The sequence below is a fragment of the Dermochelys coriacea genome, chromosome 24 (assembly GCF_009764565.3).
Source record: "Dermochelys coriacea isolate rDerCor1 chromosome 24, rDerCor1.pri.v4, whole genome shotgun sequence".
NCBI lineage: Eukaryota > Metazoa > Chordata > Testudines > Dermochelyidae > Dermochelys > Dermochelys coriacea.
Window position 1 is genome coordinate 5,636,797 of NC_050091.1, and position 19,862 is coordinate 5,656,658.

General features: G+C 53.0%; 1 protein-coding gene across 1 annotated transcript; it reads right to left on the reverse strand.

The window, feature by feature from the left end:
- Positions 1-1,500: 1,500 nt before the first annotated feature.
- On the reverse strand, positions 1,501-17,981 carry ANKRD34A (ankyrin repeat domain 34A). Its single transcript, XM_038382849.2, has 2 exons — positions 17,538-17,981; positions 1,501-9,865 (listed from the first exon to the last, which is right to left on the reverse strand). Exon 2 carries the CDS (start codon positions 9,772-9,774, stop codon positions 8,185-8,187), a length of 1,590 nt encoding a protein of 529 aa, XP_038238777.1. The 5' UTR covers positions 9,775-9,865; positions 17,538-17,981; the 3' UTR covers positions 1,501-8,184.
- Positions 17,982-19,862: the final 1,881 nt, after the last annotated feature.

Below are 19,862 nucleotides of genomic sequence, written 5' to 3' on the forward strand. Positions count from 1 at the left end.
GACGGGAAGGCCCAGAGAGGTACTGGGTTGCAGGGAAAGGCAGTGGGTCCAAAACCCCCTTGCCAGTACTGAATGGTTTATAGACTGCAGTCTGCCCCAGTGAGTGGGGGGACTAGATGATGACTGGCAGTAGCCACTGAGGCAAGGTGGGGCTAGAGGGTTGGGGGTTCCCCTGGGAGGGGAGGCTCAGAGTGGGGGTACTGTGGAGGGCAGAACCCTGAGGAAAAGGGGCACCAGGGTCCAGGAGGGACATGGGGGGGGCCTGAGGCAAGTGAGCCACTGGCAGAAGGAGGCGCTCCATCTGCTGGAAAGCTAATTCCCAGGGTGACCAGCAGGAGGTGCCACACCAGTGAGTCTTTGCTTGGCTACACAGAGCCTATGGGCTCGCAGCCCAAGGAGGTCTGGCTATAGGCCACAGCACAAGGGAATACCTCTGCTAGGCAGGCAAAAGGGAGCGGGGATCCAGGCAGAGACAGAAGCCCTGGATTTTCCACCTCTTAGCATTCCCTTTCCTCTCTGCCTCTTGCTCCAAATGAGTGGGTTGAGCCGAGGATGAACAGCTACTTGCCTGTGTGGGAGGGAAGTGGGACAAAGACGCTGGCCCAGCAATCGGGACACCCTGGTGGGGAGCGAAAGCAGCGAGGCAGATGGGTTACGCATTGGGGAGCAGCATCACAGGTGTGGGCAAGGCAAGAGAGGCGCTATTCCATCTACAGCTCTCATGGCAGGCCTCCTGCCAGGAACGGAGACTTTTCAATGAGGGCTGGATCGTTCTAGGATGGGGTTATTTTTCTGGCGGGTTGCGTTTGGTTCCCAGAGCTGTGCTGTGCAGAGTTGCCCACGGTTGCTGCAGCATGTTGCAGAGGAGACGCACACGCTGCGTTCTCCCCCTCACGCAGAAGTTTGGAGACATAGTACACAGGGATCCCATGTCCAGCTATGCCAGCTGTGATAATGGCTTGGGGAACCAGTGTGCTTCAGGACCTAAGTAGGACACATGCCAGGGTTAGCCAGGATTTGCCTCTTATCCCCATGTATATAGCTATGTACGGTAGGCCCAGGGCAATTTAAACCTTCCTCTGAAACGCTGGATACTGGCCACTGCTGGAGCAGGGACACTGGCCTGGATGCACCAGTGAGGGGGGTCTAGTGTGGCAGGTGGAGGGATGCTTGACTAGAGGTGACTGGAGGGATGCTTGACTAGTGCTCTGATTTGGTGCAGCATGAGAGAGGATATGGGAATCAATGGGCCAGTTATCTAAACCAGCATAGGGAGGAGATGGGGGTCTAAGGATTGGATGGGTTTGATCTGGTGCAGCCGGAGGAGGGATACAGGAAGAGACGGACCTGTTACCGTATCTGGCATAGGGAAGAAGCAGGAGGATACTGATGGACCAGTGGCATTTCCCCAAGACCTTCTGTTCCAATGCAAGGATACTAGGTGGCAGAATAACCCCCACCCCCTTCCCCAAGAAGACGCAGGTGTGAGCCAGACTGAGCTATGTTGGGCTTTTATTCCCTGCTATGTGAAGACCAAGAGATTCCCCTGACACCCCCAGCTGGGAGGCTGGAATTATTTCCCCCAACCAAGTTCTTCTCCGTTCCTGTGTCTCCTCCTCGCCCGCCACCCCTGAGTGGAGACAGAAGCACCCTGGCCAGCAGAAAGGAAGAGCGCAGCAGAGGGGGGTGTGGACCGGGGGTAGAGGGAGGAGATCAGACACTGCCCAAGGCAGAGATAGCAGGTGGCCTCGCCAATACAAGTCTCGCCAGCTTTGGGGTGGAATGGTGACCACACTCTCAAACATGACTCACTTTGGCTCAGAGGGGATCCCCCTCATTCACTAAATTGGGGAGGGTCTTGTGTTCTAGAGCAGAGCTGGTAGGTGTTCACAGATTAGCTACTCATTCCTATGGATGGGTCAGGGGTCATTAGCCCTATGGTGCAGGTGGGGAAACTGAGGCACTGAGCAGGGCTGCAGCTCTCCAAAGGCCATGCAGTGAGTCAGCGGCAGAGCCAGGCGTCCTGACACCCAATTCCCTGCTATAGCTATTAGACAGCGCTCCCCTTGTGGCGTTGGGATAATAACTTAGGCATCCTGATGCCCAGTTCCTCTGCTCTAACCATTAGAAAGCATTCCCTCACGGGATAGGGAGGTGGACCCAGGGATCCTGCCCAGCTCAGAGACGGGTCTGAGGTGCGAGGGATCGGCAGAGCATATGAATATGCACGGTGGAGTGTGTGAGTCTTCTGCCTGCCTTTGGCAATATTATCCAGCGATCAGCTGAACAGCAGGCTGGACCATGCACTAACCTAACACGGCCCATCTCAGCTGCAGGGGCCTGAGCAAATGCACCCAGCTCCATTTCTGACAGGGAGCACTTGCGCTACGCTTCGCCTATGGACTTGCAGCCCACTGGGCCCCTGAAGCTCCTACACGAGCTCTATGCAGAGGAGTCACTTCCCCCAGCCCCGAAAGGGGACGCTGCTCGCGGGGAAGGCCTGACGCTGCAGGCCCGATTCCTGGTATTCATCAACAAGCCCCGGTCACTTTTGTCCTGCCCACCTTTTGAGCTGCGTTGATCACATGCTTCCTCTTTGTGTCCTGCCCTAAATGGCTGTGCAGTGATGCTGCCGTGCTCCTCCCCAGAACTGGCAGCATTTCAGCCCTGGGCAGGATGGGGGAAGGGGATTCCTGTCTATATCACAAATAGCGTTGAGCTCTGGGGCGCTACATTATTTCCGATTGTCCCTTGCGCGGCGGATCAGGAGCTCTGGTGGCGAATGGATTGCGTCTGCTGAGATAACCCCACATATCCTAGGGAGAGGGTTATTTTCAAAGGGCCTCGGTGGTGAGTTAGGGACCTAATTCCCCTTGAAAGCCAATGGGAATTAGGTGCCTTGTCAGGAACTTCTGGAAATCTCACCCTTAGTGGAAAGGATTTAAAGCTGTACTGAAGCGTCTGTTTGGATCCAAGCTTCCCCCTGAGTCGATGGCTGCCTGGATCCGTTTTTTTAGCTCACCTCTGAAGAGGATGGAGACCGTGTGCCTGGACGCCTGCCTGGGGCTGGAATGGTCCCTGGAAGCAGCAGCTGGTGCCTGGACTCTCACCCTGGTTGGTTTCTCTGGGTGTCACAAGCGCTTGGATGGAATGAGTGAGCTGCCTCCCCACCCCCAATGGTGCTCTGAGGCCTGGCCTGCCCCGCCCCACAGAATTCTTGGGCTAGCTCTGTACTTATAGGCCCCCATCACCACTGTGTCTGGGCAGCTGCAGAAACCAGCTTGCGTTAAGCAGGTTCTGATCCGCAGTGGCACCCACGCTGCAGCTTCTCTCCCCTACCTGTGGCACAATGGGATTTCACCCTGGTCTCGTGCCTCCCCCTCTAAACGCTGGAGCTGGGATGAGAACCCAGGTGTCCTGCCTCCTCTTCGTCAGCTCTAACCATGAGCCTACATTTCCTCCTTGGAGTGGGAATTGACTATAGGAGTCCTGACTCCCAGCCTCCAGACATAGGGTAACAGAGCCCCTGGAGGACATGAAGGCAGAGGGCGACTCCTAAAATGGAGTTAGGGCCGTGCTCTCACACAGACCGCTGGGAAGCGGGAGGACTGGTGAGCACAGTTACACACATCTGTCTATGGACTGCAAGGCCCTGGATACCCCAAAGACAACCAGGGGAGGGTCACGACCTACCTCCCCTTCGCACATTGCTAAATGCAGAACCTGACTACATATGACCACCATCACCCTGGCATCTGGGCAGCTCCAGAACTAAGCTCAGGCTCCCCCTAGGGAAGGATATGTAGGGGGAGGATCCTGCTATGGAAACGACTGAGAACCTCTAAGCTACAGCCTGGATTGTCAGGGAGGATGCAGCTCAGAGACACATGCAGGGGCTGGGTTACGTGAAGGAGGGAGACTGATCGTGTCACAATGTGCATAGGGTATAGAGACCTCCTGCTTGGCCACAGTGGTTGAGATGCCACCCAATGCTCAGGAATATCCCGCACTGGCTAATTGATAAAGGGGTAGAAGTTGTTTCAGCCAAACATCCCCTCATCCATCGGGTTTTGACTGAGCAAAAGCCAAAGGGACTGGCCGCCTGGTTTCATCCAGAACTCTACAGGTGGGGGAACGAGCTGAGAAACTGACCCCAGTCTACTTTGTTATCTGCAACTGATTTAAAGCAAAACATTTCCTGTGGCTGCCTTTAATACACCGAAGGTGGGGATTGAGGGGTAATCCACCCACCCGCCCACACACACGCGCATGCAATATACCCACGGTGGGGATGGAGGGGTAACACACACACACACACACACACACACACCAGTTTCTTTTGTGCACGTTTTTTATCCATATAGCCCAGTGACGCTCAGACTGAGGCTTGGGAACCGCAAGTGGCTCTTTAATGTGTCTCTTGCAGCACATGATATTAAAACACTGGGTGATTTAATTATTAACCAATCATGGCGACTTTACATTGTTATTAACCAATTGTAGTCGATAAAATAATACTTGGTCAGTCATTTTGCTGTGCGAATAAAATATATATAGTAAATGGAAACAATGAATTCACGCTCCTGTGACTCTGTGGGGTGCTGCTGGTCGCTAATTCGGCTCCTGAACCCTGGAGGTCTGAGTATCACTGAGCTAGAACTTACTAAGATAACCCCCTAGCGAGGAAACCACCGCCCAGCAGTTTGTGCATTTGGCGAGCAGGGGGCAGCATTCTGCTTGGGCTGCCATAGGCACAGGGAGTGGGGTGTGGCACTGGCTGGGAGACCCTAGGGGCTTCCAGAGCTAAAAGCAGGAGCAGGGGCAACCTGGGCTAAAGATGATCCCTGGGGGTCTACAGCTGATGGGGATTTCCCATCCTCAGGGAAAACTTGCAATTTCAAGATTTTCTTGTCCCAAATTGGAACCAAATCCCCAAATCTCAACAATTATTTGCAAACCCAGTACTCCCCCCCCCCCCCGAAATCTTTTTGGCGGATATTTTGTTTTGGTAAATTTGAAACATTTCATTTCAATGTTGACCTTTTAAACGTTAAAACTAGACAATAAGCTTAGTGGCCAAAGGAAACGTCCTTTTGAGCTGAAAACCGGAAGCGTTTCGTTCCGAGGCTGGCGGAGAGGGGCGCTTTGACATTTTCAAAACATTTTCATCTCCTTTTTTTCTAAATGGAAAAATTCGGCGGAATTGACACCTTCCTGTGGGACATTTCAGTTTTGACGAATCAACACTCTCCGACGGCAAATCGTTTTGTGGAATAAGTCCCACCCAAGCTAGTCCTTAGCTGGGGCAGTAGCAGACAGGTCCTCTGTGGATCAGACACAGATGGGGACCTGTAATGGAGACTCACGAGTGGCTTATAGCCACACATATACTGGAGAAAGATGTGCTCAAAGCAGTTTTGATGGCCTCTGAAATCTCAATGTGAATTTGTTTCCAAATTTCACAGTTGAGCTCCATCCTTCTAACCTGCGACTGAAAACCCCATATCCAACCCCTATAGGTGTCCCAGATACAGACGTGAAACCATACTCACATGCTATACGTTCTCTGACATACACAGGCAGAGAGGGCATTCGCCCTAGTTGAAAAAGGCACCATGTATCTGCAGCAAACTAGCCCCCAAATCCTCCAGCAAAAGGCCCCAAATCCTGTAGGAAACTGGAAATCCCAGAACAACATCAGATACACTGAAATAATAAGGTTTCTATTAAACTAAACGTGGCAGAGGCTAACGCAATCAGCACAGGATAAAGTGTGCTAGCTAATCCTCTGGCCAATTTAATCAAATGCTGCCCCTATAATTTTAAGCCCAAATTCTCAGCTGACATCAGTCAAGAGAGGCACCGATTTACACTAGCCAAGAATATGGCCCTTCATTTTCAGTGTGCTGCAGAATTTTGTAACAAAAAAGGCATAAGTGTTTAGCAGGAGCAAGCAGGAGAGGGGGTGGTATGAGGTGGAGCATGTTAGCAGTTGAACTGGGGGCAGTTGGGGGCTTTTGGTATCTGAGGATTTAATTGGGAGTTGTGAGATACGCACATTACAATGCAACATTTCTGCTCAAATCAGCAGTGGAATAGTTAATGTTGTCAGTTTGGTACTCAGTAGGTTTCAGAGTCAACACTCAATTGGCATCAACGGGTTCACATCTCTTAGAGTGATCATTGTAGGCTGTCTAAAGACTAGGTCAGGCCAATTGGCATCAGATACATGCCAATCAGGGAAGGTTGGCTTAGCTGCCACAAGGGCTACAAGCGTATTTCTGCAAACAGAAAAGGAAGCCCAGCACAGGGGCGGGTTCTGCAGAGTAGCGGATTCACAGGGCCCTGATTACAGTCTCCTTGTGCTTATAGGGAGACCTGTGCAAATGTTAACTCCCTTAGTTAACTCAGACTTTGCAGCATCACTCAGGGAAGTGCGGGGAAACCTGAGCACTCGGCAGCATCATAGCTTGGTAACTAGGGGCCAGATCTTCCCACTGGGAGTCAGGCACCTAAATACCTTTGAGGACTTGGGCCTAAAGCCTTGTCTGCAATGGGGTTTGTTTGCACCACTGCAATTACACTAGTGCAAACCTCTTGTGCTGACAATGCACGGTTGTGCCGCACGACCAAAGAAGCACAGCGCCCTCTGGTGGAAAAGCAGGGTAACCCATGCCAGTGCACTGGGTCTGCACTACGGGGTTGGCATTGGGTGTCTATTTGCCTATTTACACTGACTCAGTCCCCTCCCTCCCTCCGAAATGGTTTCCCTTCTCCATCGGTGACGCTCTGCTCAATCCCTCACTCAGTGCCTAAAGGGTTTATTCCAGCCCTCCCACCAGTGTTTGGGGGTAACTTCTTGCGCATCCCCAGTCATATTGCTTTGTCTGGGGGGGGCGGCTCTGCCAGAAACTGAATGCTAAATAAATAACAAATAGGATGTAGCATTTCTAGAGCACCTCTGAGCCCGGGATCTCAAAGTGCTTTACAGACACAAGTCAGTATCATTCCCTCCATTTGACAGGTGGGGGAAACTGAGGCACAGAGCGGGAGGGTCACTAGGCTAAAGTCACTCAGTGAGTCAGTGGCAGAGACAGGCAGAGAACCTGAGCGTCGTTAGCACCCAGTCCTCTGACCACTAGACAACACTCCCGCTCCCGGAGCTGGGAAACAGTGCCCCGTGCCTAAAGTGCTTCCGTTTTTGAGTGCTCCCACCTGAGATGCCCCAAAGGGGCCTGATTTCCAGCAGGTGAGCACTCAGCGCAGTTGGGCGTCCCAACATTTTGCAAATGTAGCCCTAGGTCTCCCTTTGCTGCGCCTGCCAGACAATGCTGCCCCCTCAGAGGTGGGGAGAGAACCCAGAAATCCCAACGGTGTTCACACTAATAAATAGGATATTGCAGGGAGCAGCAGGTGGGGTGCAAGGCCACCGGGGGTGGGGGGTGTCATCACTGCTGCTTCCTTCCAGGCTGGAGAGCCGTGCAAACCGAGCGGGGCTGCCATTGGCTTTGAACCTGGATCAGGCACAAACTGCTACTGGAAATTGGAAGAGGCTCCGGCTGGCCATGTTCCTGATCTCGAACCCAAATCGACCTTTTCATTCCCTTTTTCTTTCCCCTCCTCCGCATCTCCAGGCCGTGCCCGGCAGGACCCGGAGGGACGGGACCCATATGCCTCCCCTCTGGATTCCTGACTGGCACGTGGGAGCAGCCATTAGAAGCTGTCATTGTCCCACTCCCAATGTAGGCCAGGTTTCTCAGCGGGCTCCGGGTGCTCTGTGGCCACGTGGCACAGTCATGGGCGGTGATGCTTGGGGGCATTCCGCTGCCAGGCTGTGGCCTCAGGGCCTCCACCGAAGGGGCACAGCGCCATCCTGAAGTTGGTTGCACAGGGATCCTGGCCCAATTGGGCCACGGCCCAGCACTGGAGTGCTCCTGTTCCAGTCACATTCCCTGCACCCTGGGCGTCACCTGTGGCTAGGATAGATACACGAGTGCACAGCAGGGTGGGGGATACACAGCAACCCAGACACAATGGGCTCGCCACCCAGGATGGGGTTGAAGAGATGGGATGGGTCCGGGGGTGTCTCCAGCTCCTCCCCACTGCAGGAGCAGCAAATGGGGTGGGGGATAGAATAAATCTAAGCCTCTTCTCCTCCTTTCCCTTGTTGGGGCTTCTGTCCCTTTAACTGGCCGAGTTGCCCTGGGCCAGCAGGTTCTGGAAATTGACCAGCTGCTTGATCTGTTCCGTTTGCATAGAGTGCCTTCTGAACAGCTTCTTCTTTGCCTTGGGGGAGCTGGGGGCCATGGGGATGAGCCCCCTGTGCACGGGCGAGGGGGGCCGGCCGTTGGCCCGGATGTCAGGGATGGGAGGGTGGGGGTTGATGTTGAGCCGGGGCAGGAAGCCAGGCCGGGTGTGGGCGATGTGATCCAGGAGGAGGGTCCCCGATCCCCTCCTCTCCAGCAGCCCCGGGGAGCGGCGCCGTCCCGTCATGGGGGACACGGCGCTGGGGATGCTCTCTAGGGACTCCCGGGAAGAGCTGGCCGGCAGGGTCAGGGGGGAGGCGTTGTATTTCCTCCTCTCCAGGGAGAGGCGGCCTGAATCCGGGGAGCCGGGGATGGAGTCCGGGCAGAGGTGCGCGTCCGACTCGCAGTGCTCCATGCGGGCCAGCTTAGGGTGTGCCATGCCCCGCAGGCTGGGTGCCGGGGCCCCCCCGCTCTCCTGGGCCTCGGGGGCCGTGTTGCGCCGCGACAGAGGCTGGTGGAGGTGGCCAAAATGAACCTTCTCGGCCCAGGGTGCCTCCGGGCCGGGGGCCTCTTCCCCAGAGCCCTGGAGGGCCACCGTCTTGAAACCGGGGGGCTCCTGGCCCTCGATGCTGTGCCTCCGTGACAGCACGGGCCTCTTGGTGATGCTCAAGCCATTCATCTCAGCCGTGATCCTCTCCTCTGGCGTCCGGGCCTTCTCCAGATGGGAGGCGGCCAAGACGGAAGGCGCCACCAGCCCCCACGGCTCCGAGTTGAGTCTCTTGAGTTGCCTCGCCCGGCCCTTGGGTGGCGGGGCCACCGGCGGCTGCTCCGCGGAGGCCTTGGCCTCCAGACCCTTGGGAGGAGTCGGCGGGGGGCAGGTCAGCCGGGTGGCCATGGGGAAGTTGAAGACGTCCCTCGCCTCCTCCTTCTCGCTGGCCCCGGGCGACTGGGTGGTCTTGACTTCGATGTCGGAGGGCGACATGCACAGGGCTGGTGACTTCTCCTCCAGGCCCGGGGACGGGGGCGAGTTCAAGTACTGTTTGGTCTTCTTGGTGCCCAAGGGGGACGTGTCGGTGGTGATGATGATCACCTCCTTGCCCTTGGCCTTGCAGGCGTCCAGCAGCACCTGCAAGGTCTCCCGGTCACCCCGGTTGATGGCATACACCAGGGCCGATGCCCCCGCGTAGTCCCTGGTGCTGGGGTCGGCCCCGTGCTCCAGCAGGACCGAAGCCACCGAGGGCCCAGCCCGGTCGGCGCAGGCGTGCATCAGGGCCGTCTTGCCCGTCTTGTCGGGGATGTTGGGGTCCGCGCCGTTCTCCAGCAGGTAGCGCACCATGCGGGGCTTGTTGTGCGGGTCGTCATAGCGGGCCAGGCAGGCGGCGATCAGCGGGGTCTCGCCCTGGGCGTTGCCCTCGTTGATATAGGCCCCGCCTTCCAGCAGGAGGCGGGTAAGGCGAAACTTGCCCTGCCACACAGCCTTCAGCAGGGCATTCCCCTCCGCGTGCGGCATGGCGGCTGGGTCGTTCATCGCCAGGCGGGGGCTGGGGCCGGGCGGTCTCGTGGGGGCAAGCCGGGGTTGTGGGAAGCAGGGTGGGGCATTGCAAAGGCAGAGCACCTCCCTGGACAGAGAAAGAGAGAGAGAGGGAGAGCACGTCATGAAATCTTACACTGCTACAGCATCGTTCATCACCAAGCAACCCCTTCACCACTGAGATGCCACCTCTGGGCTGCAATGCAGCAGCTGGTTAATCGCCGCAGAGCTGGGCTTCACAGTGACCATGCAGCTGGTGCTGAAATGTAGCCTGCTCTGGGGTGGAACACAGCAGCTGTTTAACAGCCACACAGCAATGCTGCAGAGAGATCACACTACCACTGCTGACATAGCCCACAGCCACGCTGCAAAAGGATCACTCACTCAGCACTGAAATGCAGCCAGCTCTGGAGTGGAAGAGGGCAGTTGTTTAACAGCTGCATAGCGAAGCTGCACAGGGAACACACACCCATTACTGAAATGCAGCAAGTTCTGGGGTGCAGCATGGCAGCTGCTTAAAAGCCATAGCAATGCTTCACAGGGATTACTCACCCAGCACTGGAATGCAGCCACCTCTGAGGTGGAGGACAACCATAGGAGTGTTATACAGGGATCGTTCACCCAGCACTGAAGCGCAGCCAATTCTGGGGCGGGGGAGCTGTTTAATGGTGTACCGCAGGGCTGCACACCAGATTAGGACAGGAAGTGAGGGCTCCAATAGGCGAAGCTAGGCAGACAGAATCTCCTTATTCATACAGAAATTGGGCCTGGCTAAGAAGTGCCCTGGGATTTTTAAGGCCTCTGTGGGACACGGCCTCAGTTTCACATCCACATGTCTAGCTGGCAGGCCCCCTCCTTCCATATCACCTCTGCGCCCATATTCAGACTTCCCAGAGAACAAAGGCAAAAACAGTTGGGAATTCAGCAGCTCCTGCTGCAGAAAAACCCACTTTTGTCCCACTCTGTTGTCAATGATGGAGCAATCCAGACAAGATTAATCTCTAACTCTTCTCACTGGTGGGTCTCAAAGGAGTGGAAGCTTATTACCCCCATTTTACAGTTGGGGAAACTGAGGCACGGGGCGTTGCCCAAGGTCGCCCAGCAGGAGAGCTGGGAATAGAATCCAGGCTTGCCTGAGTCTTACACTGCATTCATGGCACATGGGACAGCTCCGGGGCATTATCCCGCTCATCTCTGGTATAGCTTAATGCATTGTCCATGAAGCCAAATTAGGACCTAAGCAGGTGGTGGTGCTAGGTTATTTCTTCACACCATGCACAGCCAACCTGTGGAACTCATTGCCAGGGGATCCTGTGAAGGCCAAAACTAGAATGGCCTTCAAAATGCATTTGACACGTTCATGGAGGGAAAGGTCCATCAACGGCTATTTGCCAAGACAGGCAAGGAGGAAGCCCCATGGTTGGGACGTCCCTAGCCTCTGACTGCCAGGAGCTCAGTGTGGATGACGGGACGGATCACTCGATGATTGCCTGTTCTGTTCATTTCCTCCGAAGCACCTGGCAGCGGAAGACAGGATACCGAGCTAGATGGACCATTGGTCTGACCCAGGATACCTGTTCTTATGCAGCACTAGCCCTCCTCCCTTTCGCTTCACCGCAGCCCAGGGTAGATTCTCATCTACCGTGAGGGATGCTCCCCAACAGCCATTAGCAGGTCTCCAGAGAGTTAAACTCTCAACTCACGTGCATGTGCCGTCTCCCAGCGCTGGCAGATCCCCCTGGCAAATCCCATCCCAACCTGCCTGCTTGACTCAAAATCCTCCCAGCTGGCGCCCGCGTGGAAAAGGGTAATTAATTCAACGATGGAAAAAAACAAGTGAACTAATCAAAAGACGTTTGGCTGGTGAGTGCGGTCCCCTCCCTCCCCGCCGCCCCCAGCCCCTTCTGCCCTGGCAGCTGGTGAGCTGGTTGGCTGGAGGGGCATTGGAGAAGGCCCTGTCCTGCCTAATTCACCAGAAATATCTCACTTGGGGGTGTAGGTGACACAGTGTCTATCGGTGCCAGCCGGCGGAGTCTGATGCAAACAGGGCCAACTTGCCCAAAGAGTTGCAGGCTGGATTCCCGAGGGCTCAGACCCCCCCCCTCGCCCCAATCAGGGCAAGCAGCCAGAGTAGGCACCTGAATAAAATCCAGATTTCCCAAAGGCCCTTGGGCGGGTCCCGCTGGGACACAGATGGGCAGCAGCTTTTCAGAAGGGCCCGGCTTCTGGTGTGCACAGCTCTTTGGAAAAACCCGGCCACGTGTTCTGCCGGATTGATTCACGCTGCCTCTCACCTGGGCCCACGCTGGGAGGCAAAGGAGAGGCAAGAGGGGTGAAGCAGGGAACGAGCCGGGGAGGAGAGCATGGAAGAGTGCCGGAGAGGAAGAATGAGATAGATGGAAAGAATAAGTGATGAGGGAAGGTAAAGAAAGGGGGAAGGAACAAAAAGGCCAGGAGGAGGTGAAGAGGGAAGGAGCGATGGAGGAAAGGCAGGGGAGGAAGAGAGAAAAAGGGGCCTGGAACGGAGGGTGAATAGAGGGGATGCAGAAGAGAGCCGATGAGCAAGATAGAAGAGAATAAAAGAGGTGGGGAAAGAGAAGAGGAAGACAAAGAAAGCTAATTAGCAGGGCTAATGAGCAAGCAGCATCCTACAAATCATCAGAGGCTGGCGCCATCCACTGACCCGGTGCCCCAGGAACCAGGGCCTGATTGAATTACGGATGTTGAGCGCTGCAGATTAATGGCAACAAATCGGCCTGCTCAGAGCTCTTGCACTAAGAGGCAGCAGGCTGCCTGTGGTTATAGCCCATGGCACTGGGTGGCAAGCTAAGCAGCATTGGCTGGGGTTATGGCTTAGATGGGAGACCCCTGCCCCTGGTGGTGTTGATGACTCAATGGGGGGTGTCCTTCTCAGAAGGCCTCACCACATGTGGTGATTAGCAGGCCTCTTCTTGCTAAAGCTGGTGGCCTGATCGCAGCACGACCGAGGTAGTCACTGCCACAATGATCTTTGCTTCCTATCCTAAAGCGCTAGGGAGTATTTTGTCCTGGAGGGAGTGTTGTCCAATGGTTAGAGCAGGAGACTGCGAGCCAGGACTCCTGGGTTCTGTGCACAGCGCTGGGAGAGAGGGGTTAAAGTAGTTACACTGGGAGCTTGGAAATCTGATCCAATGTGGCAGAGCTGGGCACTGAATCCCTGTCTCCTGCGGGGTGGGAGGGGGTGAGAAGGTGCAGTGTGACCAAGCATAGGGCTGTGTGTAACGAATGAGTAAGGGAAAGAAGAGGTGAACGTGTAACGGGGTGAGCATTTGTGAATGTATGAGAGGCGGAAGACGTTTCTGTAGGTACGAAGCAAAAGATTTACTCTCAATATTTGTCTCCTGAGCCCACTTTTGGGCCGGGTCAGATCCTGGGAGATGAACTGTCATTCTCATGTAGCCTTCTCAACCCCCCCACCCCTCCAAAAGCGCAGCCCCACCCTGAAATAGCTCACGCCTCTCTGCAAGGATTGGACGGCTCATTAATTCTGCCCAGGATAATTAGTTTGTGTGGCTGGCTGGACCAGGAGAGAAGTTGGAGGAGGCCAGTTCAAGCCGGCAGCTCCAGCTGATGGAGGGGAAAAGGGGGAAGATGGAAAATAGATGGACTGGCGTTTTCTGTGGGATTTGGATGGTCAATTCCCAGTGAAACTAATAGGAACTGGGCATCCAAATACTCTCAGCAACTTGAAATATCTCAGCCTTCTTCTCTAATCTTCATATCTATCTATCTACCTAATCTTCGTCTGCATCTCTCTCTCTCACAGCATCTCCAGATCTAGCTGTCGCATGAAACGTTTCTTATAGTCTTTCAGATTAAGCATATTAGAAAGGCTTGCACGTCCCTCTGAGCCAGTGGAGCATTCATTTTGAGAAAACACTGGATTAACTTGCAATGACTAGCTCAGTTAAAGTGTCATTTCAAAACCCATCCATTTGCAGTAATACAAAGCCGGGGGAGGGCCCTGGAATCATTTGACATTTGTCAAACAATGACTGAGCTGCCAGCTAACCCACACTAAGTGACCTGCTTTATCTGTTTTGTTATTAGCATCCACTAATTTCCTCATTACTTCTAGATTTAACTCAGCTTTAGTCCTCAGAGCTTTCACTGGTGTGGAGAGAGGGAGGAAGGAATCTAGTATGGCTTGAGCATGGGCCCGGGCATCAGTGTTCCTGGGCTTTATTACCTGCTTCACAGGCAATGCACACTAGTGGTTAAAGCGGGCAGAGGAGGTCTGATGATCAGAACTCCATGAGGTTTTTTATTTTTGTTGTTGTTTTTGTTTTTTACTATCTGTAGCAGGGAATGTTGTATAGCAGTTGGGCTGGGAATCAGGACTCCTGGATTCGATTGCCAGTTGTAGGCCAGAGTGCAGTCTAGTGGTTAAAGCAGGGGACTGGGAACTCCTGGGTTCTCTTCTTGCCTCTACCAAATCATGTCCTTGCTCCGTGCCTCAGTTTCCTCAGCTATAGACTGAGGATCACTGCTACTCACCCACCTTTTTCAAAACACTTTTGAGATCTCTAGCGGGAGGCGAGGGATTTTCAAAGAAATCTAAAGGAGTTAGGTACCCATTGAAAAACCCAACTGAAAAGTGCCACATAAGGGCCTGATCCAAAGTCCACTGAAGTCAGCGACAGCCTTTCTATTGACCTTAGCGTGCTGTGGCTCAGAACTGAAGCGCGATGCACTATGATGAGGGTTTTATTTCTGACGGATTTTATCCTGAGCAGCCGCCAACATTTCAGTGACACCAAAAGGCACGCAGGAGAAAACGAGTTGATCAATAAGAGGGAGCAAGCACTATAATTTTTGCACATCTTCCCTTACAGAAAAGCATCCGGCCCCCAAGATGCCAGAGAAGATATTGACCAGCAAGACGCTTCAAAAATGAGGCATCATCCTCGTGCGTCAGTTTCTCTTCTCTGGACCTCACAGTCACAAGTCTGGAAGCAAGAGAACGCAACAACTATGGGATGCTTTTGCTCCTCCTTGCTACAACCCCCGCTTCCTCCACACCCCGTGTTGAGGCCTCCATGCATATACCCAAAGCTGTCAGATTCACCATTTAAAGCTCAAACCTGCCCCTTTTTTTCTATTATTTTTTGTCTTATCACTACTTTCTGGGGGCTTTTCAAGGGACTGGTGCTGGCAGGGCCTCTTGGTGGTTGGTTGTTATTATTTAGAAATAAAAGGAAGTGATTGTGTCAGATCCCCAGCTGGTGTAAATCAACATAGCTCTGTTGGAGTCAGTGGGTCAGATTCCCAACTGGGCCAGAGCTCCGCGGAAATCAATGGGCCGAAGGCTCAGCTGTTGTCAATTAGCATTGCTCAAGTGACTTTCCCAGAGCTGTGCTGATTTGCACCTGCCCAGGATCTGGCCCATTGTGTCGCTAGCCTGGGATGTTCCCCCTGCCCCCCACCCTTTGCCAAAGGAAACCCAAACCAACTTTTGGGTCCAATCCTGCACAGCCTACCGAGCCGACCCTGACGGGAGCTTGGCTCCAGCAAGGCGGGCAAAGTTGGGCTCTTACAGGCTGAACCTGCTACCCTTGATCCCACAAGTAATCCTTACTCACCTGAGTAGCCTCAGTCACTTCTATGGATTCACCAGGATCACTCACCTGAGTGAGGGTTGTGGCAGTGGGAGCCTTGGGCCTTGATCCAAAGGCAGGGCCTTTCAACTGACTTCATTGGGCTTGGGCCCACTTCAGTGTGAGTCTCCCCTTCTCCCCTGGGGTTAAGGGAACTATTGAGGGTTCATGGATTTTTAAGACCACAACTGGCCATTTACCATCACCATAGGATTGAACCCCTTCTGACTTAAACATCCTAAACAATGTCCCTCCCTTCTATCTATGTAGCTTGCCCTCATCAGCATCCGATCCGTGCTCTTCACAATCACAAATGGGTTTTAGCCTCTCCTGGGGATTATTGCCATTTTATAGGTGGGGAACTAAAGGCCCAGGAGAGATGAAGCAATTTGACCAAGGTCACACAGAGAATCTGTAGCAGAGCCAGGAATTAAACCCAGATCATCTGGGTCCTACTGGAGTGCCCTTCCTGTGAGACCATCACCCCTTCCACCCCATCTACTGTCTCAGTTTCAAGACAGTGTTGATACATTGTCATCCACACTGCTTGGGGAATGAATGAGAAATTACCTCTCTCATTCCTACGGATTCTTTCCTGAGCTCCACCATAGGAAATCTATGAGAGCCCTATATCATATCAGAAAAATCCATCTGTCATGCTGGGGTGTAATAAAGCAGGCAATTTCATCTCGGGAATCCTGTAAACCTTTCATCATTTATTGTCCAGGAATGCAGGCTAAATAAGCTACGGTCTCGTAAGATCTCACTCTGCATGTCCCCATAGGACCTCTAAGTATAAAAAGCCATTTTACCTTTGGAATCTTTCAAAGACAAGTCCCGTGCTTTTGGATGAAAAAAACACAGCCTTTTCCAGATGAAGCCGTCCTTTTTTTCATTTAAAAAAACCCACCCAAATCCCTGCAGAGCAATAAGGCTTTAGGAAACAAAGGTGTAAAGCTCTTACAGCGACACTGAATATCAAGGCATGCAATGGATGGAAAACAAAGAGGGAAAAGCCAGATAGATTCTTTGCTTCATCTTTGCATTTGTGGGTTGCAACTGGAAAAGGAAGAGATTTGGTTTTCGGCAAATTGCTCCTGAGGTGAACTGGGAATCCCTGGTGGATTTCGGTGTAGAAATGGTCTGATGGAAATTTATTGGAATCAAAAGTCTTCCAGGGATCTTTTTTTTTCCATTTCAGATGTAAAGGGATTTTCTTGGGGATGATGAGAGAAACCTAAAGAAAATATTCTGGTCTAAATTAGCAAGAGCTTTCACCCACGTCTGGTTACATAACCACATAAGAATGAAGGCAACCTACTGAATGGAGTGAGAGAAATTATATATATATATATATGGAATTTAAAGGAACTTGTGATGCTGAATATTATAGTTCAGGATGGGTACAGCCAGTGAAATACATTTAAATCAAAGGCTAATTCTATTCCTGTTCTAATTCTAATAAACAGGTGGATTTAAAGCAATACACCAGCTAGTGGCAATAAAACGTGATTAGATTTTAATATAAAACAGATTTCTGGCTTGGTTTGGATCAGCAGAATAAAACACCGAAGGGACAAGATAGGTAAGAGCAGAAAGACACCTGCGTGGACATATAGCCACAGAGAAATTAATGATTAGTCTGATGAAAAAGAAACACATTTAATAATAATAACTAATTAATCATTCATTAAATAAGTGCGACCAAAGAATCCCAGAGTTCCAATGCAAGCTGGGTTGTTCTGGAAACCAGCACCAATTGAGGAATGGGATTTTAGGACAAACTGACAGTGCATGTGACAGACAAGATCTTCATACTGTCCAGGACCCTTTCTCTCCCATCCCCGTCTGCATTTTAGCCTAAATGCAGGACCCATGCGCTGATCCCCGACCAGAAGCAATGGTGGTGCTTGCTCCTTTCAGCACCTGCTAGCTACTCTATCATTCTTTTATAGCCCGCTCTCCAGAGGTGCTGGAACTAGGGGGGCTGCCGCACCCCCTGGCTTGAAGTGGTTTCCATCTTATACAGGGTTTGCAGTTTGGTTCAATGGCTCTCAGCACCCCCACTACACACATTGTTCCAGCCCCCTGCTGCTCTCTTCTTTTTTAAAAGCAGGATCGTACCTGGCGTGGTTGGACCCTCTCCCGTCACCTGCTGCCGGCTCTTCTGGGCCACATGCTTCCTCCTCACCCCCGAGAAAGCGGAGCAGAAGCCTGCAGAGTTTTCATGTCTTGAGACCTTTGCTCCCCTTTTGTGCATTGGGTACGTGCGGGTGTTTAAAGGAAATCAACTCCATTCAGCTTGCGACAGGGGGATAGACAAAGCGAAGCCAAATAATTCAGTCCATCAAAGCCTTTCTCTGCATTTTTTTAGCAGCATTTTCCCCCTCCCCACTCTGGTTGCAGCCCTGCAGATAGGTGACTGAGGGCTGGTGTTTTCCACTTACTGCCACAGCCTGACCGGCTCTTTGCAGAGACACAGCCGGGCTGCTATTTTTAGCTCCATTCCCATAGACCAGAAGTAGCTATTCCATTCAACTACACATAGCGATCACACTGCACCAATATACATGGGAAAGGGGCCCGCCTCTTCCACTCCCGCCTCCCCCCTCCGCCAGTGCTTATGAATTATGCTCAGCCCTGGTCTAATCCCTCGATCTCTCTCTGTAGCAATTTGGTGGCGCTCTCCATGTGCACAGTGGGGGATGATGAGAGCCACTGAACCAAACTGTAAACCCTGCATATAATGGAAACCACTTCAAGCCAGGGGGTGCGGCCGCACCCCTACTTCCAGCACCTAGGGCATTGTCTCCTTAGGATGCTGGGGGTGAGTCCAATAAATGCTAGTGTACTATAAATACCACCCCCTGGTCACTGCAGTGCTGGGCGCGATGAACTCTCAACCCTTCGCTGCCCTGCTCCTTTGTGTTCCCACTGACACCCTCGCCAAGTCACCTTGTTTTAGGAATATTAGTGACCTGCATGGTAGCACCGTCTCCAGGCCTCAGCGGGGTCAGGGCCCTATTCAGTGGCAGTGTTAGGGCCTCTGCAATGCCAGGGAGCCCCAAGCAGCAAGGGGCCCCCACTTGCATGGTGATTCAGTTACTTGGCCTTGCAAGGGGCCCCCACTCGCATGGTGATTCAGTTACTTGGCCTTGGTGACAAAGCAAAAGCCAAGGTGAAGCGTAACCCCTTCCCCCCAACGTGATGATGCAGGGGTGCAAACCCCGTCTAGTGTGTTGGACAGCAACACCGGTAGCCCCCACACAACTGAACTTTGCAGCGGGGGCTGCTGGAAATCAGGGGGGCTGGAACAATGTGTGTAGTGGGGGTGCTGAGAGTCATTGGACCAAATTGTAAACCCTGTATATGATGGAAACTTCAAGTCAGGAGGTGTTCCCGCACCCCCTGCACCCGTAATTCCAGCACCTCTGGGAAAAACACCACCACTGGCCCCATTGTGCCAGGTGCTGCACTGACCCAGAGCGAGAGACAGTCTTTGCCCCATAGTGGCTTACAAACTAACTAGACCAGACAGACAATGGGGGGAGGGGAAACTGAGGCACAGAGCTGGGACGTGACTTGCTCAACATGACCCAAGCAGGGCAGCAGCAGAACCAAGAAAAGAGCCGTGGTCTCCCCAAGTCTCAGACCATTGCCCTACCCACTAGCCCACACTACCTCTCACGGGACAGAGCTGTAAATGCCTTCGCAAGTCGCAGAGCAAGGGAGGGGGTAGATACTCAGTGTCCTCCCAGGATCTGTCGCTTCTGCATTGTAAAACTGGGTCTGGGGCATCCGGGCTTGTGAACTCGATGTGTTCAAGCTCACACGCAAGCATCCATGGTGCATTGTCAACCTGGGCTAACAGTTGCTAGACCCATGACGCACAACTGTGGCAACGGCTCCATACTGCACTACACAGACCTTCTGACTTGGGTCTGCGGCTTGAGTTGCGTCCATACTGCAAAACGATGGGGCTTGGACCCGAGTCTCAGTGGAACTTGAACTCAGACCCAGCCCTGCCAGGTGGGTCCTAGGCTTCAGATCCTAAATGATTGCTGACTCATCACATACAGTTTTGTGTGTAGACAGTATGGGGTGAGGGGAGGTTGGGCTCAAACCTGAGCCTAAGCCAGGTTTATGGTTCAGTGTAGACATACCCCCAATTTCCCCACCCCCCCATCCTTGCCTCAAAGATTAATTTTGGATCCCATCAAGGATGGAGGTGGGAAGTGTTGGCTCATGATTAGAGCAGGGGACTGAAAAGCTGGACTTCTGGTTTCTGCCTTCAGCTCGCCATGGGCTCCCCTACATACTCTTGGGCAAGCCCATCCCTTTCTTCATGCCCCATCTGTAAAATGGACAGACTGGCATGGGCCCACTTGCATGAAGCACTTTGAAGATGGAACATGCTACATGTTTGTATGGTGAACACAGTCTCGGGGA

Bases quoted from the DNA above. Each gene is read 5' to 3' on its own strand.
- ANKRD34A (XM_038382849.2), bottom strand. From the start codon at position 9,774: ATGAACGACCCAGCCGCCATGCCGCACGCGGAGGGGAATGCCCTGCTG.